Source organism: Mytilus californianus, unplaced genomic scaffold, assembly GCF_021869535.1.
Source record: "Mytilus californianus isolate M0D057914Y unplaced genomic scaffold, xbMytCali1.0.p SCAF_19, whole genome shotgun sequence".
In the NCBI taxonomy this organism is placed as follows: Eukaryota; Metazoa; Mollusca; class Bivalvia; order Mytilida; family Mytilidae; genus Mytilus; species Mytilus californianus.
In genome coordinates, this window is record NW_026262667.1 from 7,358,770 (window position 1) to 7,385,838 (window position 27,069).

The following is a 27,069-nucleotide window of genomic DNA, read 5'->3' on the forward strand; positions in this document are numbered from 1 at the left end:
ATTAAATAAAACAACAGATAACATACCAAAAGTCTATCAAAAATGCAGTTATTCCAGAAAAACTCACATTAACTGTTTCTATCATTCTATAAATGAAAGACATAGTTTATAAAATTACATTTCAGTTCATTGTAATACAGTAAAAGGTATGGTTAACGTACAACAAAACTGATGAATGATTTAAAACTGCTATTTGCAGGATGAACAGGAAATAACATGTGTTCTAAACAGATCTGGGAAGGGGGACTCCAGAGACGAGAATCCCACTTATTGTCCAAAATCTCTTATAATCACGTATAAAGGGCAAAAATGAAGTTGAAATAGCCAGCAGGAATATTTCTTTCAATTTGGATCTACCCTGTCAAAAATGGAACTGAGCATGCCACATTATTATAACAATAATGTCCAAATTTCGGTTTTTGTTTTTCATGTCAAAAGATAGTTTGTCAATTTTTTTTTATACAAATAGAAACTGTTCTTTAAATTGTCAATTTTTTTTATACAAATAGAAACTGTTCTTTAAATTGACCTAACAGGTTTATGCGGAGCAGGATCTGCCTACCCTTCCAGAGCACCCCAAGTTTTTGGTGGGTTTCATGTTGCTCAGTCTTTAGTTTTCTATGTTGTGTTTTGTGTACTGTTGTTTGTCTGTATTTCTTTTTCACTTAGTCAGTTTATTTTCAACTTATGAGTTTGAATGTCCCTTTGGTATCTTTCGTCTCTTTTTTATAAATTGAGAATATGTGTGTTTCATAATGTTTTATATATGGCTATTCAGTAAACAGAAAATATAAAAAGATATTTTGCTCTAGTCTCAAATTCTTCATTTTTTTTAGTTTCTTTGAAATGCGGTGCCACAGACAAGCCTTAAAAATAACATTCACTCTGTATTTCATCAAAATCTAAACATAATCTTTTTTTTAATGATAAACATTTCCGCTGGATATTTACAATAACTGTAAAACAAATATGTTGTGATACTAACATGAATATAGCATCTGAGACAGCTACATTTACAGCAGTTTAAATCTTTAAAAAGATATCTACAATGATACCCAGGATTTCTGTAAAAAGTTTAATATAATAGTACGTTGCTTTTTTCCTTTTTCATCTTATCTTGATTTTATAAATCTGGCATAACACAGAGAGCTCTACAGATGATATAGGAGGATTGTTATTTCCTGAAGATTTTTATCAAGTTCATGCTTAACTTTTGAGAAACATGTATTCTTCATCATTCATACTTAATTAATGATTCCTAGTTTTCTCACAATAATGAGGTCATTCAATCTTCACGAGTACCACATGTTGACTGATTATGTCATAATATGTGAATGCTTGGGAAATAACTTTGACATTCTTTGGTTTTTTCTTTCATCCTTTCCAACTTGACTTGTGTTTATCACCCTCAAATGCTGAATGTGTCTGGAAAGCTGAAACAGAAGAACTTTTATAACATCAAATTTAAAAATATTCTTTTCAAACTTTCACAATAAAGCATACTTTGAAGATGGATATGATTTGTAAATAAATTAATACTTAAATTAAGAAATCACAAGTAAAAGGTCCTGAATACTCTTGAAAAAAGAATTTTCCTTGGGTTAAAATTTCAAAGGATTGATCTTAAAATAAATTTCATTGAGATTAATTAATGAGGTTTCTGTATGTAAAGTATTGTTTTTTTTATATTTGTAAAATTTTAGTTGGGGATTTAATTTACCCTCTTACATCAAATCACCAAAATACTATTATAATACTACTGTAAATTCAGAAATTATTGCGATGTTTTTATTATTGCGCAAAATGCGACAGGGTTATAATCGCAATAATTAAAACTCGCATTTTGAAATTTTTTGTATGAATTAAACAGGATTTTTCTCAATATCGCAAAAATTAAAATCGCATTTTAGTCTAAAATGACAAAATCGCAATAATAAATGCACGCAATAATTTCTGAATTTACAGTAATTGGATTTCATTGTGTACCTGGGTTGCTGTCTTACTGTCATTTACCTGATTCTTCTTTTTTGATTTTTTTTCTTCTAATTACATGTAAGCATTAAATTAATTGTTCAAATTTCATGTAAGCAGTAAATTAATAAAAGAACAGAGTTCCAATGTCCCCCACATTGCACATATTTTATCTATCCAAGGTACAAGGGAAATAACTTAAAGAAAAAAAAGTCGAAAACTGTTATAATTAATATTTCAAAGGGGCATAAGTCGTTAAAAAAATTATTTGACTAGCACTTATTTTCAAAATTGTCCGAGACATTGATGATATAAACCTATGATATAAGTTTCATAAAATTCTGGCAAGAATTGTACACATGAGAGCGCTAACAATGCAATTTTCCATAAAATCAATGTTTCCAAGGGGCATAACTCTTTTTGAAATTATTGATCATCACTGATTTTTTAACTCGTCAAAGACATTGCTGATATAAACCTATGATAAAAGTTTCATAAAAATCTGGCAAGAATTGAATACATGAGAGTGCTAACGATAAAATTTTCCATATAATTAAAGTTTCCAAGGGGCATAACTATTTTAAAAATAATTGATTGGCACTGATTTTCAAATTGTCCAAGACATTGCTAATATAAACCTATGATATAAGTTTCATAAAAATTTGGCGAGAATTGTACACGTGAGAGCGCTAACAAGACCGGACGGACGGATGCCCAGTGTTTCTATGTCCCCCGCAACGCATTGCGCGGGGGACAATAAGCAGTAAATTACTTTCATATATACTTAATAGTTCCTACTTACCTTTATAAAATATGGCAGGAAAATGAACATCAGGTAGTAATTCTTTGACTTTATCTATAACTGTTGCTTGTTCGTGTAATAAAGCTTGAGTGTTCCAGATTTGTAATATATCATCTCTTTCTCGTACACTAATACTCATTCCACTTATTTCATCACCTGTAAAACAATTATAATTTTAATAGAACATCCAGTGTGCAAGCTAATTTCTAAGAATAGAGGGCACATTAAAAGAAGCTGTCGGATTATGAACAAAATTGGCCAAAACAGTATATCAACAAACCTGGCTTCTACATCATTTGGTCTCTGGTGTAGAGTTGTCTCATTGGCAATCATACAACATCTTATTTTTATATGACCATATGGTCAATTTATTTATCTTTAGTGATCAACCATAATTATAACAGGGGATTACACATAAGTATATCATTCAAACAAAATCTGCACTATTAGGTCCTTCACAAAATGTTTTACTTATATGTTTATTGATTTTTTTGGAAAATAAATTTTCTTTTCTAGCAACAGAGGGGCATCATATAAGGGCACTTAAGGTCATCAAACATTGTTCTTTAAGGTGATCATAAATTATAAACTTATCTTCTACTGTAAATTTGGTAGCAATTGGCCTTTATTACATGTACATTATAAAGATTTGTTTCCACATTTTTTGCTCTATTTTCTTTAAGTAATAAACAAAGGCATTTCTTCAAAATATTATAAAGTACAGTGGCCATGTTTGTTGATTAGCAGAATATCTGATATAATTTAGAAACTACACATCCTAGAGATGATTGTAAAACACTGTAGTTTTGTTTTAAATGAACATGTGGATTCCATGTAAACAGATGATAACAGCTGATACTAGGCCTTTGGGTCATGTGAGCTCAAAACCTTTTTGGCTGTGTGTTCATTACATACTTCTAGGAATGAAATACAAGACAGTTTAGATCCTCCCCATCTATAGATACATATATGGCCAAAGACCACAATTAATGATCCCGCTTTTCGTTGTCCACGAATATAGTTCCTTTTAATTAGAGTGTATTTTTTCTTAATTTTTTTTCTTTCCCTTCCTCACTCATTTCTTAGATTTTTTTGGATGGAAATGAAAGAAGAGAGGTGAAATAAACTTTTGGATGTTGTATTTTAACTGATTTTGATATGGAAAGAGTAATTAGGCCAGGTGCAAAAAGGTGATATTTACAGTTTTCGGAACATCTCTTGACTTGTCCATAGGGGTATGGATGTGTATTGGCTAAATTTGTAAGATGCTTGGGAGCGATATTTCTGAATGTTTGATATATGTTTGGACTAGTACTGTACTTTACACACACAAAATATTTGACAAAAAGAACCGGAGCATTTTTTTTAATGAAACAAAACGTTATAAAGAACTAATAGAGAATTTAATTGTGGTCTGTGGCCTAAGAGGTGAAATTCAGGAAATATTGAATTTGTACTTTGACAACTTCCCTGAATGATCTATTGGTATTAATTTGTCAAACTACATGAGAATAAATGATTTCCACTTTTATTTGATAGAAATTTTGTAAAAAAGTGACATTTCAGCCTACATGCCCAAAATTGAACTTTTTCAGTTGTTTCAATATTTTTACAAAAGTAGCATGCTTACTTTCTCTCTCACAGGTTTTTCTGATTTTCTACTTGTGTTTGTGGTATCTAATGTAGATGTTTAACTCATTTTTGAACACTAAACATACAAAATAAAATGCTTCGCTGGGGCGCAGCTTGATACGACCGCAGAGGTCGAACCCTGAACAGTTGGGGCAAGTATGGACACAACATTCAAGCTTGATACAGCACTGAATTTGGATTGTAATTAAATATTTGACACAGCATAGGTTTCTGACACAGAATGAATGTGGTCTAAGAACTTAAAAATTTTTAATTTATCTATTCAAACCATATCATTATTATTTGCTTTTATATATAAATCAGAAATAACCAATTTAAAATGGAAAATTTCAAAGAAAAAAAAGGGAAAAAAATCCCCCTCCCCCCAAAATTTTTTGAACCCCCTTATGATTCATCACCCTCAAACACAATCCCAGCCTTCCCTTTGTGGTATGGTACCTTGCAGTACATATGATGGACTGTGAAACTAAGATCAGGAGTTTGGGAAATTTTGGTCAGGAGATTAGGACTCAGATCAGGAGGTTTTTAATCGACATAAATTCTGTCATAAATGTAACCGTGTGCTGTAGAAATTGTCTGTTAAAGTGTGCTTTCTTCAACTTTCCATCCGAATGTATTATGTTTATAGTACCCTTGTACTTATAAATTTTCTCTATCTTTTTAAACTTTCAACTTGTTCAATCTAACATTCTTCTTTTTAAGTATGTTCTTTAAATTTTTTAGGTCATAACTTTTTTTCCATTATTCATTGCAATCATAATATTTGCTTATCTATCTGCAAGTAGATCTTTTATTTTAATCTTTATGCAAGTAGATTTTTAATGCATGATAAGTAACACATTCGAACTGTATTCATGGGTCATAGTTAATATATAAATTTCAATTTAAGCCTTGAAAGGAAGTATAGAACCCTCAAATAATTTTCAAATTATTATTTTTTTATTTGTCCTAAGACATTTAAAATCATTTAATTACCATCCTTTTTTGATTATTTGTTCAATTTATATTTTATTTATATTCTTTTAAAAATTTACATTATTTAAGGGAAAGTAACTTAAAACAGGATAAATCAAGGGAAGTAACCCAACATTCATTTATAAATATACAAAGTTTTATTACACAACGGCAGTTAGCCTGATGTAAAAATCGTTGATTACCAGTATGTTTGACACCCAAGGTGACAAGTGAAGCCATATAATTATCATGTTAATTGATTAACAGGTAAAATATAACTTCAGGTAATGTCAGTTACACCAGATATGTTGGGCTGAAATTTTTCATTCATGAAATATTTCATACACAGGATTTTTTTGTCTTCAACGGGAGGTCGGGAGGAGACCCCTGAAAACGGGATTATTGTATTCCCTTCGGGAGGTTCACATGTATGATTACTGTACAATTTCAGGGAGATCAATACACTTGAACAAAAGTTATTGTCTGGAAACTAGAAAAATGCTTATTTTTTGGCCCCTTTTTGGCCCAAAATTCCTAAACATTTACGGCAATTACCCCCAAACTCAAACCCAGCTTTCCCTTTGTGATATGGAACCTTGCAGTACAATTTCATAAAGATCCATACACTTGCACACAAGTTATTGTCCTGAAACTAGAAAAATGCTTGTTTTTTGCCCCTTTATGGCCCCTAATTCCTCAAATTTCTAGGGATTTAACCCCAAAATCAATCCCAGCCTTTCCTTTGTGGTATGGTACCTTGCAGTACAATTTCAGAGAGATCCATACACTTGAACAAGTTATTGTCTGGAAACTAGAAAAATGCTTATTGTTGGCCCCTTTTTGGCCCCTTATTCCTGAACGTTGTGGGAAATTACCCCCAAAATCAATTCCAGCTTTCCCTTTGTGATATGGAACCTTGTAGTACAATTTCATAAAGATCCATACACTTACACACAAGTTATTGTCATGAAACTAGAAAAATGCTTGTTTTTTGCCCCTTTTTGGCCCCTAATTCCTAAAATTTGGAGGCAATTACCCCCGAAATCAATCCCAGCATTCCCTTTGTGATATGGAACCTTGTGGAACAATGTCAGAGAGATCCATACACTTACACACAAGTTATTGTCATGAAACTAGAAAAATGCTTGTTTTTTGCCCCTTTTTGGCCCCTAATTCCTAAAATTTGGAGGCAAACGGCAGATTCCATATAAGAAATTGAAATGTCTGTCAAAATGAATAAATAAATAAAAATAATAATTACTGTTATTTTAAAGATAATCTGTGAATGTTTTGAGGAATAATGATGTTAGAAGAAATTATAAAAATAATTTTTGGATATGATTGTTTCCGTTTAAAGTAGAAATGATTAAAACAAGTTGAAAAAATGCAAAAATTTTGACAGAATTAACTCCCATTTTTTTACACAATGTTTATGTGTTGCAATGCTTTATTTTGACACTTGTATACTGGTATTTACTAGTGTAGTCTGGTTATTCAAACATCCCTATTCCCAAATTTGTTACTTTTTTTAGTCAAAAACATCTATGATATATATTTTTTTTCACTTTCAAATATCTTGCTTTATAGCTCAGTGTCTGTCAATAAATCTTATGTCAGGAACATCGCTGTAAAAACTTTCAAAATCATTGTAGGTTCCAATATATGCCAGTTGAAACTGTAAGTCATGCTGTGCATAAGAAAAAACACATGTTGATTCTTTCATTTAACTTTATTCAAGCAATAGTTTTAACTTATATGTTTCCTACATAAGATCTGTCAAACTTGTTTTCTTATGTCTGAAACATTTGAATGTGCTAACAGTTAAAGTTCTTTGACCTGTAGTGAAATCTTGTTAGATGTCAGGCTGCAGTATTTTCCAGGAGTTTTAAAAATGACTTTCAACTAGGATTTGATTTCCAATGTCAGAAAAAAAAACCAAATATATATTGTCTGTCAAAATATCTTATGTATGAAAAATCTTATGTCAGAATCAAGTCTGTCAAAATCTTATGTCAGAAACTCAATTTGTCTGTCAAATCTTATGTCAGAAATAATAAAGTCTGTCAAATCTTATGTCAGAAAAAATAAAGTCTGTCAAATCTTATGTCAGAAATAATAAAGTCTGTCAAATCTTATGTCAGAAAAAAAAAAGTCTGTCAAATCTTATGTCAGAAACAATAAAGTCTGTCAAATCTTATGTCAGAAACAATAAAGTCTGTCAAATCTTATGTCAGAAACATAATATTTAAGGCTTCGTTTATGTAAAAAGGATGATGCTAATAATTTTTTTTTGGGTCAAATTGTCTTTATCTTTATTAGTAAAGCATGTATTCAAAAACAGAAGTTCATTGCTTATGATTTTTGCCTAACGTGCTTATGGGAGTTGTTTCACTTTCTTATATGGAATCTGCCATTTACCCCCAAAATCTATCCCAGCATTCCCTTTGTGATATGGAACCTTGTGGTACAATGTCAGAGAGATCCATACACTAACACACAAGTTATGTCTGGAAGTTACAAAAATGCTTATTTTTGGCCCCTTTTTGGCCCCTTTTGGCCCCTAATTCCTTAACTGTTGGTACCATAACCCCCAAAATCAATCCCCACCTTCCTTTTGAGGTATTGAACCTTATGGTAAAATTTCATAGAGAACCTTTCACTTAAACTAAAGTTAGAGTGCGAAAACCAATGTGTATTCGGACGACGACGCCGGACGACGACGACGACGACGACGACGCCAACGTCATACCAATATACGACCACAAAATTTTTTTGCGGTCGTATAAAAAGTAGATAAAATCAGAATAAGAGTGCAAAATGTGCTGCTTTAATGGTCCTAGTCTAACGGTCAGTATGAAGCAAGTGAAAAATGAGGTTCTATGCACATACAAGTTGAATTCCTTTTAGCAGATTTCACTGAAACTGTATCAAAAGCACTTATTACTGGTTGTTTGACCTTGTCTGTTTCACAGACTACCTTTATTTTCTTTTGTTTGATAGCTAGTGGTTAAAATATTGGCCTTTTGATGCTGAAATTTCATGCCGGTTTTAAAAAGTAAAGTAAATAACTTTGCATTAGATCATACTGTCTACATATATAGTTGAAAGTGACAGTCTTGTTACATCCAGGCTCCATGTTTTATCATATCTGAGCAAAGATTTGAGCAAAAAGAAGCATATCTTCATCTCCCATATCATTTATATGCTTTTTAATATGCAAATGTGGGGAACGACCTAAATTGACAACCTGTTTTTTTAAGCTTGACATTGCTGAAGACCATTTTATTCACATGTGTTATGCTATTTGAAACTTATATTTCCATTAAAAGTACATTTATAACATGTAAAAGGTTTTTTTATAACTTAGCAACTTCAGAAAATTGTGGTAAGTGAAAAATATTACATTGCATATAAGGCCTCACTTCATTTGAAAACCTCTATTTTTTGGCACAGGCCCATATGAAATTTACTTCTGGCCATTTTTTATAAGTCTGAAACATGAAGTATGCTATCTGTTGCTTTTAATAGGTGATAACTTATACATAGAGACATTAAAAAGTGTAAGTTTTGGTATATTTTGGTTTTTAGAAGCCCAAATTTGATAGTTGAAATTATTCTAATTCAACGCCACAATTCAGCACCCAAAGTTCAGATATAAAAAATGCCACAATTTTTATAATTGGTATCATATGGCTTTGAAACTTTGTAAACTGTTTCATAATACACTAAGCTTAAATCATACCCAGTTTTATTAGAATTGGTCAAGGTTTAGACCCCTAATAGGCCAAAGACCACAATTAATGATCCCGCTTTTCGTTGTCCACGAATATAGTTCCTTTTAATTAGAGTGTATTTTTTCTTAATTTTTTTTCTTTCCCTTCCTCACTCATTTCTTAGATTTTTTTGGATGGAAATGAAAGAAGAGAGGTGAAATAAACTTTTGGATGTTGTATTTTAACTGATTTTGATATGGAAAGAGTAATTAGGCCAGGTGCAAAAAGGTGATATTTACAGTTTTCGGAACATCTCTTGACTTGTCCATAGGGGTATGGATGTGTATTGGCTAAATTTGTAAGATGCTTGGGAGCGATATTTCTGAATGTTTGATATATGTTTGGACTAGTACTGTACTTTACACACACAAAATATTTGACAAAAAGAACCGGAGCATTTTTTTTAATGAAACAAAACGTTATAAAGAACTAATAGAGAATTTAATTGTGGTCTGTGGCCATATCCCTCAGAAATTTTAAAGCAGTTGAAAATCTAAATCATTTAAGTTTTTACTATTACATAGTTTTAAATGAAAACAGTGCACAAAAATGATTTTGAACAATATGTTAATTGGAAAAGGGTACTGAATTAGTATCAAAAAGTAAGAAAACGTAATAAAAAAAGATTACAAAGCAAAAGAATGAATTTGTGAAAATAGAAAAAAGTAAAAATGCTCCGCTGGTGCACAGCTTGATACGACCTCAGAGGTCAAACCCTTAACAGTTGGGGCAAGTATGGACACTACATTGAAGCTTGATACAGCTCTGATTTTGGATTGTGATTAAATATTTGACACAGCATAGGTTTCTGAGACAGCGGGGCATAACTCTTTTAAAAATAATAAATCGGCACTGATTTTAGAACTAGTCCAAGACATTGCTGATATAACCTATGATATAAGTTTCATAAAAATCTTGAAAGAACTGAACACACGAGAGCGCTAACGATGCAGTTTACCATATAATTAATGTTTCCAAGGGGCACAACTCTTTTAAAAATAATTGAACAGCACTGATTTTCAAACTTGTCCCAAGATATTGCTGATATAAACCTATGATGTAAGTTTCATAAAAATCTGGCAAGGATTGTACACATGAGTGTGCAAACAAGACTGAATTGACAGACGGATATATGGACAGATGGACACCCGGTATCTCTATGTCCCCTGCTATGGGTTGCACGGGGGACAAAAATAAGAAGATGTGGTATGATTGCCAATGAGACAACTCTCCACAAGAGACCAAATGACACAGAAATTAACAATTACAGGTCACAAATTACATAATTTCTAAAATTAGAATTTGAGTTACATCTGTTTTTAACTATGAATCTACTAACAATTTCTATTAATTGTGCAATTCAGCTCTGAATTTGGATTGTGATTAAATATTTGACATAGCATAGGTTTCTGACACAGAATGAAAGTGGTCTAAGAACTTAAAAAATTGAAATTGGACTTTTACCTATTATGGCCCAATATCCAATATCTAAATACATGATAAGATTCAGCATGTATAAAAGAACCCCAAGAATTCAATTCTTGTTGAAATCAAACAGAGTTTAATTTGGATCTTTTGGACCTCAATGTGGACCAATTTAATAACGGGGCCCAAAATCTAAAATCTAAATACATGGTTAGATTAACTTTATCAAAGAACCCCATATATTGAATTCAAATTTTAGCTCACCGGGCCCCGAAGGGCCCCATGTGAGCTTATGCCATCAATTGGCGTCCGTCGTCGTCCGTCGTCGTAAACTATTTCAAACATCTTCTCTGAATCTACTGAGCCAAATACCTTCAAACTTTAACTAAATGTTCCTTAGGGTTTCTAGTATATAAATTGTATCCGAAGTTTTGATCCATCGACAAACATGGCCGCCATGGCTAAAAATAGAACATAGGGGTCAAATGCAGTTTTTGGCTTATATCTCAAAAACTAAAGCTTTTAGAGCAAATCTGACATTGGCAAAAATTGTTCAATTGGTCAAGATCTATCAGCTCTGAAATTTTCCGACATATCGAACAACCCATTGTTTGGTTGCTGCCACCGAATTGGTAGTTTTAACAAAATTTTGCATTTTTTTTTTATTATTTTGAATATTATTATAGATATATATATAAACTGTAAGCAGCAATAATGTTCAGCAAAGTAAGATCTACAAAAAAGTTAATATGACCATAAATGTCAACTGACCCCTTAAGGAGTTATTGCCCTTTAAAGACAATTTTACACAATTTGTTCATCAAGTTTGCTAACATTTAAAAATCTTCTCCTATGAAATACAGGTGAGCGATTCAGGCTCTTGAGAGCCTCTTGTTGTTGATATCAAGCAAAGTTTAATTTTGGACCCCAATTTGGACAAACTTAAAAACTGGACCCAAAATCAAAAATACATGTTTAGATTCAAGCATATCAAAGAACCCCTTGAATTCATTTTTGTTAAAATCAAACTAAGTTTAATTTTGGACCTTTATGTGGACCAATTGAAAAGGGCCCAAATTCAAAAATCTAAATACACGGGTAGATTCAGCATATCAAAGAACCTCAAGAATTCAAATTTTGTTGAAATCAAACAAAGTTTAATTTTGGACCCTTTGGACTTCAACATGTTTCAATTTAAAAATGAGGCCCAAAATCCGAAATCTTAATACACTGTTAGATTCAGCATATTAAAAAAACCCAAGAATTCAAATTTTGTTGAAATCAAACAAAGTTTAATTTTGGACCGTTTAATTTGGACCTCAATGTGGATAAATTTAAAAACGTTGCCCAAAATCCAAAACTGTATACATGGTTAGATTCAGCATATCAAAGAACCCTAAGAATTCAAGAATTTTGAATTAAACCTCATTGAAATTGGTCAAGAAATAAGCAATTTATACAAAGTATTAGAAAAGTATTGTTTTTGGACCCTTTTTCCTAACAGGTTAAGGCCATAACCCCCAAAATCAATCACAACCTTCCTTTTATGGTATGGAACCTTGTGGTATAATTTCATAGAGATCCATAATCTTATGCTCAAGTTATTGTCTGGAAACCAGAAAATCCTAGTTTTTTTGCCCTTTATGCCTTAACTACATGTATTTAGGCTATAACCCCCAAAATCAATCCCAACTTTCCTTTTGAGGTATGGAACCTTGTGGTACAATTTCATAGAGATCCATACACTCATACACAAGTTATTGTCCTGAAACAAGAAAAATGCTTGTTTTTGGCCCCCTAATTCCTTAACAGTTAAGACAACCCCCAAAATGAGTCCAACCTTCATTTTGTGGTACGGAACCTTGTGGTACAATTTCATATAGAGATCCATACACTTATACTCAAGTTATTGTCTGGAAACCAAATGTCTTCGGACGACGACGACAACGACAACGACATAAAAACGAAAACATTCTAATGCTTGGCACGTATTCATTACCTTCAGCTAAACAATCAGAAAACTGTTCTCCAATTGCTGCTAACAGAAGTTCTTTCCATACTCTTACCTATAAAATAAAATATGGAAACACTGTGTATATGATATTTTTACACATACAATTAACAATAATAAAATAGTGTGTAATGTAAAGCTGCATTGAGGATGTTACCCTATTATAAAATTCTATAAGTCGGCAATATGAAATACAATATAGTTATTCTTTAAATAAACTGTTGACACAGAGATATGCCTCGCCTGATTGCAGAAAATTTGAAAAAAAAGACAATCTCATGGACAGCAACATTGCTAATCAATTCAAAGTCGCTGGACCATGATCTAGGGAGCAGGGCCTCGAAATAGTCGCTAATAGATATGTACTGATAGTTTTGCAACTTCATAGAAAATATCATTTATCTATCACAAGTAGTTCCTATCAAACTATCTTGAGCATAAAACTTCCATTGAAAACTGCTTATTAATTGAAAGTAGCTGGACCTTGACCTAGGGGCAGGGCCTAGAAATCAAACTGATATGTAATGCAACTTTATACAAAATATCACTGATCTATTCCAAGTAGTGCTATCAATCTGACTTAAGCAGAAAACTTAACAATTGTTGACGAATCCTCTTCGGTCACCCCCAAAGCAATACCTACGTCTGGCTTTCCGCGACTTTAATCGCAGGCGAGACATAATGTACATCAGCATTATATCCATAGGATTGCTAAGACTATAATCTTCATAAATTTTAGTCCCAAAGCTGTTATTAGGTCAACCATAACAAAACTCAGATATGTAACTTCCCATTATACAATAACAGTTTTATGGAAGAAGTATTTGTCACCTACAATTTTTTGCTATATATATTTCATACAAGAGTGCACACGCTGAAATGTCTCGCCTTCTTTACTAATCATTGATATTATGTTGATAGTCCTAAAAATAAAGCTTTATTACAACTGTCAAATAAACTTAATATTAACCAAGAAAACTAAACTTTGACGAATGAACCATGAAAATGAGGTCAAGGTCAGATGAACCATGCCAAGCAGGCATGTACAGCTAACAATTCTTTCATACAACAAATATAGTTGACCTATTGCTTATAGTTTAAGAAAAACAGACCAAAACACAAAAACTTAACACTGAGCAATGAACTGTGAAAATGAGGTCAAGGTCAAATAAAACCTGCGCGACTGACATATAGATCATAAAATATTTCCATGCACCAAATATAGTTGACCTATTGCATATAGTATTAGAAAAAAAGACCAAAACTCAAAATCTTAACTTTGACCACTGAACCATGAAAATGAGGTCAAGGTCAAATGACACTTGCCAGCTAGACATGTACACCTTACAATCATTCCATACACCAAATATAGTAGACCTAGTGCATACAGTATAAGAAAAACAGACCAAAACACAAAAACTTAACTATAACCACTGAACCATGAAAATGAGGTCAAGGTCACATGACACCTGCCAGTTGGACATGTACACCTTACAGTCCTTCCATACACTGAATATACTTGACCTATTGCTTATAATATCTGAGATATGGACTTGATCATCAAAACTTAACCTTGTTCACTGATCCATGAAATGAGGTCGAGGTCAAGTGAAAACTGTCTGACAGGCATGAGGACCTTGCAAGGTACGCACATACCAAATATAGTTATCCTACTACTTATAATAAGAGAGAATTTAACATTACAAAAAATGTTAACTTTTTTTTCAAGTAGTCACTGAACCATGAAAATGAGGTCAAGGACATTGGACATGTAACTGACGGAAACTTCGTAACATGAGGCATCCATATACAAAGTATGAAGCATCTTGGTCTTCCACCTTCTAAAATATAAAGCTTTTAAGAAATTAGCTAACGCCGCCGCCGGATCACTATCCCTTTGTCGAGCTTTTTGCGACAAAACTATTCATTTCAAATATATATTGTGATGTCATTTCTGGTTAAATTTGGAGCAACTTGATTCCAATAGAAGCAGAATTTTTACAGGTTTATTAATCTTTTCGGTTATGTTTTTGACCTGAACTGGTCTCATTTTCTGATGATGTAAACACAAGTATTATTTTTTATCCAGTAATTTACTTAATATTTCAACCAAACTAAATTGTAAATAAAAGAACAGAGTTCCAATGTCCCCCATGTTGCACATATTTTATATTTCCAATGGGCATAACTCTTTTAAAAAAGTCCATCGTCCACCAATATAGAACTTGTCCGAGATATTGCTGATTTTAACCTATAGTATAAGTTTTATAAAAATCTGGCAAGAATTTTACATGTGAGAGCGCTAACAAGACCGGACGGACGCCTGGTATTTCCATTTCCCCCGCAACGCAACTTATGACCTATTGCACAAATATACTTCGGACAATTCCATATCTTTCAACATAAGGTCGGTTAATATCCAACCATAAATGCCTTCAAATTATTTTTTTGAAAAAATGTGTTATTATATGAAATATAAAGCAAAAAAATGTAGGTGAAAAAATTCTTATTGCATAATGCTGTGTAAACAAAATAAACAATGTATCACCTAATTATCTTCCAGAAGATCTGAATAAGGATACAAAACTATTATTTTCATCTATTTCTTACGGCCATAATTGGGTTAACAGTATGCCAACAAAACAGCGACTCTTATGTGATATGAAACTAACTGTTATACATTCATAATCCTAATACATGTATAAGGTAATATTTGCAAGGATGAAAATGGAGAAGTAAACTGTCACTTTTATGAAAATTTCCAAAACCAATGGCAATATTCAGGAAAAAAGAAGTTCAACCAGAACACAACTCATATCTTCATCTTTTACTATCATTATAAAACTATAAATCAAATATCAGCTCAATATCTGCTGGAAAATGGCTGAAAATGGAATGAAAACTGTTATTTCAATACATTTTTCGAAGTAAAAGGGAAGTAATAGTTCAAAAGAATGGCAATTGGAACAAAATTCAGTATTTCTGAAACTATGTATACTGTTACACAGCTGTAAATGTATAAATGTTTAGTAACCATATTATTCTATCATGGCCTACAGCAATACAGATTTCTGAAAGCCATTCTAAGCATATAGCATCAACTGGTACTTACAGATTCAAATTTGTGACATTTTATTCTCCAGTTCCCACCATTACAATTAAATTCATCTTCCCTGAAAAAAATATACATTTAAGAGATGAATAAAAGACAGTAAATAAAAGACCAAAGCCTAAAAATCAGGGATCAAGATTTTTATTTTCATCTCGCGACAAAATACAGCTGGTGGCAATTTTCAGTTACTGCCAGTTCAAGAAAACCATATCAAAAGTATGAAGTAACCATTTCCATGTGCTGTGAAAAGATTTATTGCCATTGACTCTCCAAGGTTACCTTGATTGGTTTAGCTTAATGCCTTTAGTTACAGAGGATATAGAGATTCAAATCTGCATTAAAAAAGTCTGCCTGCCTAATATCCTTTTTTGAAAGCCCTAAGAACACTGATGATCTGTAACACTTTACATGAAAGTATTACAAAATATAATGCATGACTGAAAAGAAGAGAACACATTCTTTATGTGCCTTCCAAGGTCAGGAGTCTGTAGTTCAGTGGTTGTTGTTGGTTCATGTCTGTCATATTTGTTTTTCGTTAATTGTTTTGTTATAAATAATAGGCTGTTAGTTTTCTCAATTGAATTGTTTCATATTTTTCATGTCAGGGCCATTTATAGCCAACTACTGTAAATGCAGAAATTTTCGTTGGGAATTTAATTTCGTTTATTTCGTGGATAAGAATTATCCACGAAATTAAAACCCCAACGAAAATTTAACTGTAGATTTACCAAATCTGAATTCAAAATACGTAAATATTTACATTATTTAATCAGACAAAATCATATTGACATTAAATAAATGATGATCATAAATGCATTCAATGAAAATAATAGGTTAATTGATTACACAATAAAAATATTAAAACGTTTTCTTTCAGTCAGATGATAATCCTAACTAATCTTTTGTTTGTACAGTAATAAATCATGATCAAGAACTGTCAATCAATATCATTTAACAGTCTAATGTGTCTGTAATGCCCGCAAGCCGAAATCCATTTATTACACAATCATTGTCCTTGGATAAAACATCAAAGGCGTGTAAAAGCCAGTTAGCGTGTGCAGGTTTGATTGCCCTAATTCTTCAGGCGAATATGATCCATATTCTCCCTGTTTCCTTTTACCCGGTCTAGAAGGTGAAGCTTTTGGGGAATCACTTAAACTTCCGATCGCTTCATTTGCTGCCGTGATTGCTGTTGCATCATCCTCGGAAGTTGCACGGCTCGGTGAAGGCAATCCTGGGAAGGCTGGTTCACGTATTTTAGAACTTTTAATCCACTTCTTGTTACAATGAACGAATGATAAAACGTAAGTTTACAAAACTTAATTAGTGCTCACTGTCACTATTAAACGCATTATTGATTTTTCCCAACGTCAAAAGTTAAGATCAGTTTTATTGAGTATTGTCAATTATAAAGTGACATTTACATAATTTTTTTCTCAACTTAAAAACCACAAAAAATTAATCCCCACGAACTTACTTTTGGATACAAAACCACGAAATTTTAACCCCATGAAAATTAATGTTTATACAGTATAGAGGGGCCTGATGGGTTATTTTCGTTATTCGTGATCGGTGCATTCTCGCTATCGTGATCCGTTTTTCTACAGATTTTTTTTTTTTTATATTTTCGTGATCCGTGATCATGGAAATTTATTTTCTGTGAATCGTGATTGACAAAAAAATCAACTCGTGAATCGTGATGAGACCCCCCCATCAGGCCCCTCAGTATATGGTAAGGGTTTTTCTCATTGTTGAAGGCCGTACAGTTATTGCTTACATCCACTTTATTTGAACTTTGGTGGATAGTTGTCTCAATGCCAATCATACCTATCTCCTTATTTTTATACATTTAACTTTGCTCACATATTTTGATAATTCCTGAAAACTTTTTTGAGAGCAGCAGAGTCAATGAATATGCAAGTATACCAAAAAAACTGTCAACGTTATAATATCTGTGGCATTCAATTTACATGGTGGAGGATGTCACAATAATAAAATCTCTCATTTAAATTCTTGCTAATTATGTTCTATTACAAAGATACAGAAACTGCCTTCATCAATCTTACATTTATTTTCCAGTATTGAAGAATTGCAATTGTTATGGCGCAATCCTTTTAACTTATCTGTATAATTATCAATTGGTTATAAGTGCTGAATTGGATAATTATGTTACATGCTTGTGAAGCACGTGGACAGAGATAAAACACATTTAAAATAATAAATCTTGATATTTTAAGGATAATAAAACTTAAGTGTATGTATGTAAAACAAATCATAATACAAACCAAACAGGTCTTCTTTCTTCCCTCATTAAATGATAAGTGTATCTGACGTTCAGCTTGTCAACATCTGGTATGTTGTTATAAACACTCCAGAAACCCTTCAAATAATAATCTAAACATATTGCAAAAATAAAGAAAACTGCACTGTTCTAAAAATTCATTTTGCAATTAAAATGATGATGCATATTATATCTTCAAATTGATTTTTTCGCAATTTTTCCAGAATAGATACAAATGAATGATAGGAATTGACTAGGTAGCTGGAAGTTGCTTATTAAATTAACGTGAACACAACTGCTTGGAAATTTCTCTTTCGATTAACATGGACACAATAAAAAAATATTTTTCAATCTCAGAATTGTTTGTGTGCAATGTCATAAGCCAAGAAATTACCTATCAACATTGGTGAAAAAAAATAAAATCATAGCCTGTACAGATAACGATGATGGATTGGTGTTTTATGTACAGATGCAAATATTTCAAGTATATCAGGACGAAAACGTGCTATGATATGAATATGACCCTTACTTTGTACTAGACAGACTGTGATTTTATTTTAGCGTGTGAGTTCACAAGGTACCAATATGCAGGAAGACATATTACTCTACGAGGACACATTAGTTGGACTTTGGGTTGTCCAGGCTTTGCTCTTACTCTTAAATGTTATGTACATGTTTGACAGAGAAGCAGCCAAAAACCAATTTTCTAGTGTTTAGTTTGACCCAGCTGTAATTGGAACCTATGACCTCCACTACTCAAAACAAGCAAGCTACGAGACCACAGACACAGCTTCCTTAGCGTACAAACCTGTCCTTTTCTAGCTAAATTTAACTTCTACAGTGTTATATTGGCACCAGAACTTATATACGGTATTAGTATTCAAACCTGTACTGTACTGACTGTATATAACTTCTACAGTGTAATATTGGCACCAGGGCTCTCGGTCATAAAACTTTACTCAGTACTCGGAGTACAAAATTTGTGCTCGAAACACCAAATCCAGGATTTTGATTGGTTAAATTCTGAGTCTGAGTTTTAAATCGTGCTCGAAATTTTTATGACCACAAGGCCTGAACTTATATACGGTATTAGTATACAAACCTGTACTGTACTGACTGTATATAACTTCCTCATTGTTGCCTCATATTGTGCTACAGTTGTACCAGGAATTGATCTGAAGAAAAAAAGATTCATAATTTTATGACCAAATTAATTTTCAGTTCTATCAGTCTGTGAATTGATAGATACAGTGAACGTAAATCCAAAGAGCAATTTTCCAACCATAAAAGGCCTTATTTTCAACAATTGGGTAAATATTTATGGATATTGAATATTGAAGACAAAACCGTTTCATGTACATGATGTATGCTTTCAAATTTTAAACAAACTAACTATGTACATGAAAGAATAAGAAACAAAGATATTCCTTATAAATGTGAATGACTTTACTTTCGGGTACCCTGTACTGTAGGGTTAGATTGAGGCTTAGGGTTATTCAAAGTTCGGTTTTGGTTAAGTTAAGAGTAAATGTTATTTAGTATAGCTCTACATGTATATGGGCTGGGTGAGGCTAGGGACAGTTTAAGATAAGGGTCCCTTTTTATAGCTAGTTTTAGGTAAGGGTAAGGTTTAGAGTAAAGGCTAGTTTAGTATAGCCCTATATGGACTTGATCCTCTTCTGGTCTAGTAGCAATTATTGTCATAAATTCAGTTTTTCTAATACTCAATTTTGAATTATCGTTGTAGTATATGAAGGATTACCAAAAATTAGGTGAAGCATCATAGACTCAGACTTTTACTCTTATTATTAGCATTGAAAAGCAAGTTACTTGTGTGGTGATTTTTGCATGATATTTTACAGGTTCGAGGACAAGTAACTGTCACTAATGAAACAGCCTCTAAATGAGAGAATTAACACCTGCTTAATGTGAACATTAATTTCATATTTTTGCTATAGTGTAGGGAGGAAAGAAGAAGGTATGTCATGTATGTTAAATGGACCAAACATATCATCATTCCAGCCATCAATTCAGAAGGTCTTCTTTCTTCTCTAAATCTGAACTTAAGAGAGATTTATGTCACTTGAAATCAACAATTTACATTATTGAAGAGGAGCATAATTGTCCCCAGTACCAGTTAGTCAGAAATTCACAATTTTCTCAAATATTTTTTAACACGAACTCCCTTGAAATTTTTTTAGAAAAATATAATGGGTTATCAAAAGTTAGATTTAGAAACACAGACTGACTTTAAATCCTCTTTTAACTAATGTAAAGTGAGGTACTGGAGTGGTGATTAATGCGTGAAATTGCAAGAGTATGAGGAGACAATTACCATCAATTCAGAATCTAGCCACTAAATAATAGAAATTTTTGCTTAATCTGAACATAAATTTTATATTTTGATGTGGTAAGAAGAGAAGGTGGAATGTGAAATTAACGAAACATATTTCCCTTCCTTCCAACATGTCCAAATTCTGAAGCTCTTCTTCCTCTCCCTAAATCTGGGCTGATCATGAATTTGTGTCACTTGAAATCAACAAATTACACAATATTCAATAGGAGCAATGAAATTTATTTTCAAACTAATAAACCTTTCATAATTCTTATAAAAGAAATTTTTGTCTTGCTCACACACATGTATCTTCCCACAAAGAAAAAAACCCCAGAAAACTCTGCATTTCCCAGTCTTATTCTTAATCAAATCAACCAAAACAGATTTTTCTAAAGATAACAGCTGAGCAGTACTGTAAGATGCATTTAATTTTACACAAATGCTTCTTTTCAGGCACGATATGACAGTTGATGGTAACTGACAGTAACTGACCCTTGACCATTAAAGTAAATATTGGCATCATCATTTATAAACGAGATCCTTATTTCAATTTTTTGAATGAACAGCCCCAGTTGACCTGGGGTCATTTTTGGGGGAAATGCATCATATGACACTGTGACCAGGGGCGGATCCAGACATTTTCAAAAGTGGGGGTTCCCAACCCAGGATAGAGGGGGGGGGGGGGTTCCAACCATATGTCCCCATTCAAAAGCACTGATTGTCCAAAAAAAGGGGGGGTTCCATCCCCTGGACCCCACCCCCCCTATCTCATTAGAATTGTTTTACATTTGTCATTTCAGGGCCTTTTATAGCTTGCTATGTGGTATGGGTTTTGTTCATTGTTGAAGGTTAGTTGCTGACTTTTACCTCATTTTGTCTCTGTTTGAGATTGTCTCATTGATTGGCAATCATACCACATCTTCTGATTTTTATATCATACTAATCAGTGTTCTCCCCAGGATTTTTGGATAGCACCAGGGTAACGCGTGTCAAAATGATTTGTACAATATGCTGTGTCGCGTTGCATTGCTTTTTTTTTTCTTGTCAGTTTTTGTGTCATTACCTTTTTGTCTTTGTTTTGTTTACTGTGTTATGTAGACTTTGGGTCAAAAAATTACTGGTAAAAAAAGAAGTAAATCAATAAACAGTTTGTATACTTTAATTTCTTTTAAGAATAAATAAAAGAAAGCACTATTAGTCTTTAAACTTAAGTCACTTTTTATATTTTGATCAAGCCAATTTGTCCTGATACTTGTAGTTACACTACACTTTCCCCATTTTTGTTAGATTACACCATAACAATTAAATTTAAACAAGATTAAATTTTAATGCAGAACCTCTAGTAAATTAAAAACTATTTTCCATAGCTTTAAACATGATTCTTTTAAACAACAATACAATTATTATTAGAATCATTATTGTGTTACTTGGTAGATAGACATGTAAAGTAAATTTATATCATCTATATGTACACCCACATATCATATCAAGCTGAGTTCCAATCAGTTTATTTTTATCTTTATTAAAATGAGTTCCAATCAGTGTTTAAAGACTAGGAAGAAATCAATTACCAATTAGAAAATACTACCTATTTATTATAATATGTCTGTGCATTAATAAAAGTATGATTATCAAAAATAATTTGCAATATATTTTTGTTGGTATGTTCAAAGAAAGTTTTTATCCTTAAGGTAACATTCTTATATAATTTTGCATTCAATTTGTACTTTATTTCTATTTTCAATGATAGATGATATTTTAGGAGCACTTATTTGTAATAAGCTAATTCAAGGGAAGTAACTCCAACACGTTTAAAATACGCAAGTTATTTATAACCAAAGGCTGGAGTAATAGAGTTAATTAACAAATGTCTGCTCGTCCCTCACAAGTCTGATCATTAATTATGATCTCTTAATTAATTAAAACACAAAAGAATCATGTACATCAATTAAATCCAATCATCAAGGTTAACCTCAAAAGGTAAATCGATCACGTGGTGTAAACAATCAAGTTGTTTGAACTGGTTTGAACTGGTCAATTTTCATCTGAAATTTTATACCCCACGGAAAAGGTTTATCAAGTCGTTTAAAACTTTACCGATTTACGATTTTTTTACCGAAAATTTTAGCACCACGGAGAAAAATTATACATCGCGGCAAGAACGATACCACCACGGTAGAAAATTATACATCGCGGGCCCGCGGTCCTTTAAGGGCCTGGGGAGAACACTGTACTAATGATTTGAATGGTACTTAAATCCTGAAACATAAGGTTCTTATAATATCTTGTGTCAAAACATAAGCATGATAAGATAAGATAATCTTTATTTTAGACTCAAAAGGTCCATATAAATATATATGAAACAAAATATTCTGTTTAAACAGAATTCAATTTTAAAATATTTACATTATTATCTATAATTAAAAATTTAGATATAACTCATTGTACCATTTACTCTTAATGTTGAAGAATACAATTAATCACTTCTGAGAATTGTATTAACCAACTGATTTTCAGATAATTTCAAGCGCAATTTGACAAACTGAACATTGACTTTCCCATACTGTAAATTCAGAAATTATTGCGAAAAATTTGTAAGGGTTCCGCGGAACCCAGTGTCTCGCCTACTTTTGCTGTAAATCGCAGGCTCAACAAAAATAAGATGAGGAAAATATTTAATAAAAATATTCCTCTCGATAAAATTTTTTATTACATTGGTTGCAATGAATTACATTGATTTCCCAGTGAAATAAAAACCGATAATTTCACATGTGAAATAAACGTGGTTATTTCACTCCTCTGACATCATACAACAATAGGCCTGTCAAGACGTCGATAACGTCGGATCAAAACAAATTGTGAATGCGTAGAAAACGATATAGTTCCTTACATTTTCTACTTTAATTTCACAAAAAAGCCATTTTCCAATGTAATAAAAAGAATAACTAATCAAAGAATTCAAATATCGAAAAATATTCAACTCGTGACCGAACAACACTGATAATTAACTCATGCGCTACGCGCATTCGTGAATTAATGTGTTGTTCGGTCACTCGTTGAATATTTTTCTCTATTTGAATTCTTCGATTAGTTATTCTATAATTATTGTAAGAAGCTTCTGTCCAAGTTTGGTAAAAATCCAGGATAGTTTATGAATCTAATAAATGTTTTAAAAAATTTAACTGCAGACTGTATGTAATGTTAACACGAAGAAAAAGTAAGTCCATTTGTAAGTTAAATATGGATAAACAAGTACAAAATTTTAATAAAAATTTCCTTCTAAATACTAGCTTTTGATCCTTAACAAACTTCTGTCCATGTTTGGTACAAATCCAGGATAGTTTAAGAAAGTTATTAAAATTTTAAAAACTTTAACAACAGAGTGATTGTAATGTTTCCTGGTAGAAAAACTGAGTCCATTTATAAGTAAAATACGGAAAAACAGGATTTTTATTTTTTTAAATTTACTTCTGGATACTATCTAATGATCATAAACAAGCTTCTGTTCAAGTTTGGTAGAAATCCAGGATAGTTTGAGAAAGTTATTAAAATTTTAAAAACTTTAACCACAGAGTGAATGTAATGTTTCCTGGCAGAAAAACTAAGTCCATTTATCATGTTTATAAGTAAAATACGGAAAAACAGGAATTTTTTTTTTTTAATTTACCTCTGGATACTATCTTATGATCATAAAAAAGCTTCTGTCCAAGTTTGGTAGAAATCCAGGATAGTTTGAGAAAGTTATTAAAATTTTAAAAACTTTAATCACAGAGTGAATGTAATGATTCCTGGTAGAAAAACTAAGTCCATTTATAAGTAAAATACGGAAAAACAGGAATTTTTTTTTTACAAAATTTACTTCTGGATACTATCTTATGATCATAAACAAGCTCCTGTCCAAGTTTGGTAGAAATCCAGGACAGTTTAAGAAAGTTATTAAAATTTCAAAAACTTTAACCACAGAGTGAATATTTGTGGATGCCGCCGACGCCGACGGAATGTAGGATCGCTATGTCTCTCTTTTTCGACAAAAGTCGAAGGCTCGACAAAAATGTGACAGGGTTATAATCTCAATAATTTAAACTTGCATTTTGAATTTTTTTATATGAATTAAACAGAATTTTTCTCAATATCGCAAAAATTGAAATCGCATTTTAGTCTAAAATGACAAAATCGAAATAATAAATGCACGCAATAATTTCTGAATTTACAGTAACATAGTTTATTTAATTTGCTATTTTTGTAAATATCTTATTACAGTTGGTGGCCCATATTCGCTGAGGACACTTTTTCACTGTTATGCAATTTTCTAAGGATGCATGAAAAGATGGGAAGTATGTATGCGTTATTTGTTTGGTTGAACAGTGTCCATATCGACGATTTATCATTTGTTTATAGAGGTATATAACAGTTAACTTGCAAAAATAAATGTAATTATGCTAAAAACAATGACGTTTACATGAAATGATGAACCTCTTCCCCTAATCAAATGGTAGCTACTGTCAAAATGTACATTGAATATGACCCAGAAATTTTGTTTCCTTGTATATGAAAAGCTTTTTAGGTTTTTTCACAAATAATCAGAATCAACGTTTAATTGCAAATTCTTTTCACGCTTTCCACTGCTCATTTTTCTTGCGTGCATGCACTTTGTGTCTACATTGTACAATACACCATATGGATTTTTTATCAGGTAATCTAGGCCCTCCTGGCTCCTGGATAGTTTTCTTCATTTCAAATATGAGCAGGCATTTCTTTTTAAAACAAAATGCAGCTCAGTGCAATTATATAATTTGTTTAAAAGACATAATAATAGTATCTTGAAAACTATGCATGCACAGTCATGACAGTTAGTACCGGGAAGCAAATATTTTAGGTCAGTTTTCAATCTCTATAGTGTGTTTTTTGCTTCAAGCAAATTTCACACATTAACATACTGTTTAATATAACAATGTTAATGAATCTTTTTGAGTCATAGATTACGGTGAAAATGTGTCCCCCTGATATGCGGTATTCTTGATTTCTACTAAAGTTTGTGTTAATCTGTAGACCTAAAAACCTTGAAGATCCTCCTTCATCCGACATGTTAGTTTTATAATAATTTTGGAAAATTGAATAAAAAGTTTTCGAAATTTGAATGTAGATCAGCCATAGGTGAAAATACACCTAATCGCTATTTATTCCATTCCAGATAAGTTCTAAAATTACACAACTTTTTCATCCAGTTGAAGCTATCTGGGACCCTGTTTAAACAATACACCATGCATAATACTTTTTAATGAGACCTGTTTAAAACATCGTAAATACTTCAAACAAAATATTTTTTTGACGATAATTTGAGTTTGGAAAAGGTGGATCATAATCTATCAAAGTTTCCTATTGATCGCTTTCTAAATTTTTCCCTCCCTCAGCTCGTTACTGATGACCTTTGTTTGCTGCCTGTTGACCCAAACAGGAAGTTGTCTAAATGACTGTTTTTTCCGGATTGGACTAAATAGCGATAAGGTGTAATATGGAAGGTTTATGTGGCAAAAATGAGCACCCCACTCTATATATATTTATCTGTTAAATACCACAGACTTCTAGTCCGAATAATTATGATGTCTTGAATGGCTATTTCAATTTTTTGCTTCTTGCCAATCTTGGGCGTCACTAGTCCAAATAATTATGACGTCTTGAAAGGCTATTATATTTTTTTTCTTTGACGCCTTACGTCGATGTAAGGCGTCAAAGAAAAAAAATATAATAGCCTTTCAAGACGTCATAATTATTTGGACTAGGGTGTCACAGCAAAAAATTAAAAGAACCTTTCAAGGCTCATAATTATTTGGACTAACACTAGTAACAGACTCCAAATTTGAAATAAATATGTTTGTATGTTTGGCAACAATGTTGTCAAATCGACACTTTTCTATGATGTTTTGCTTAAATCGTTAAACTAAATAAATAGTGAATTGTGTGTGCAAACTGAAAGTAATGGTAATTTTCGTCATGTAAAAATATTAGCTTTTTATCCAAAGAGGAATATTATTATGTTTTTACTTGTCAAGCCAGAATGTCCATCGTGTATTTAATGGTATACCACATTCCTCTTGTGAATGTATTTCACTGAGGGTTGAACGAGGTAGATTTGGACTTCCCACTGGCATTGTTTTGATGGATTTTAAACCATCCAAACTGTTGATGCTCGAGACCGCCATGACAGCATTGGCGAAGTCCAATCACGTGATCAAAATATTTACGTCTTGAACTTAGGTGTCTTCTTTTCTCCGTATAGGAGCTTCCTCTATTTAGGAACACCCCTCTTTTGAGGGTAAAAGCTAAACTTCTTGAAACTGAGTCAACTATGTACGCACACTATTTACAATTAGTTCCCATCGTACATTTTAAGTATGCCTTCAATTTGTTACAAAACTAGAGAATAAAAAATGATTTTAGTGCTAAAATAGATTTAGGTGAATCTAGGAAGTCAGGCCGCTTGTATTACGCTACACTGAACAAAGTGTAATATTAGTCAGCCGAGAACCAGTATGTCCCAGGGTGAATAGATAAGGAAAATATCAAAAACAAGTCCCTGTGAGAACATTTAATTTATAAATTCTTGGCATCATTCACAAAAAAATAAAGAATAGCTAAGTACTGCAGATAAAAATTACATATAAAATCTGAGACTACTATAACGAGAGACCGTAAAATACATGTCTATATATCTGGGAACAGTATATCTAACTGTCAATCGATATATGTTCCTG

The 27,069-nt window shown here is 32.2% G+C and overlaps 1 protein-coding gene across 1 annotated transcript; it reads right to left on the bottom strand.

Annotated features, from left to right (window-relative positions):
• Positions 1–905: 905 nt before the first annotated feature.
• LOC127727193 (eukaryotic translation initiation factor 4E type 3-like) lies at positions 906–26,537 on the bottom strand. Its single transcript, XM_052234642.1, has 7 exons — positions 26,360–26,537; positions 19,085–19,157; positions 17,987–18,081; positions 15,702–15,762; positions 12,578–12,644; positions 2,774–2,929; positions 906–1,433 (listed from the first exon to the last, which is right to left on the bottom strand). Exons 1-7 carry the CDS (start codon positions 26,515–26,517, stop codon positions 1,375–1,377), a joined length of 669 nt encoding a protein of 222 aa, XP_052090602.1. The 5' UTR covers positions 26,518–26,537; the 3' UTR covers positions 906–1,374.
• Between the last annotated feature and the right edge of the window lie 532 nt (positions 26,538–27,069).

Coding starts and splice junctions, on each gene's coding strand:
- LOC127727193 (XM_052234642.1), bottom strand. CDS start 26,517: ATGGCGGTCTCGAGCATCAACAGTTTGGATGGTTTAAAATCCATCAAA. Junction 15,763..17,986: donor GAAGAAAGAAGACCTGTTTG/GTTTGTATTATG, acceptor TATTTTTTTCAG/GGAAGATGAATTTAATTGTA. Junction 2,930..12,577: donor TTCTGATTGTTTAGCTGAAG/GTAATGAATACG, acceptor ATTGTTTTACAG/GTGATGAAATAAGTGGAATG.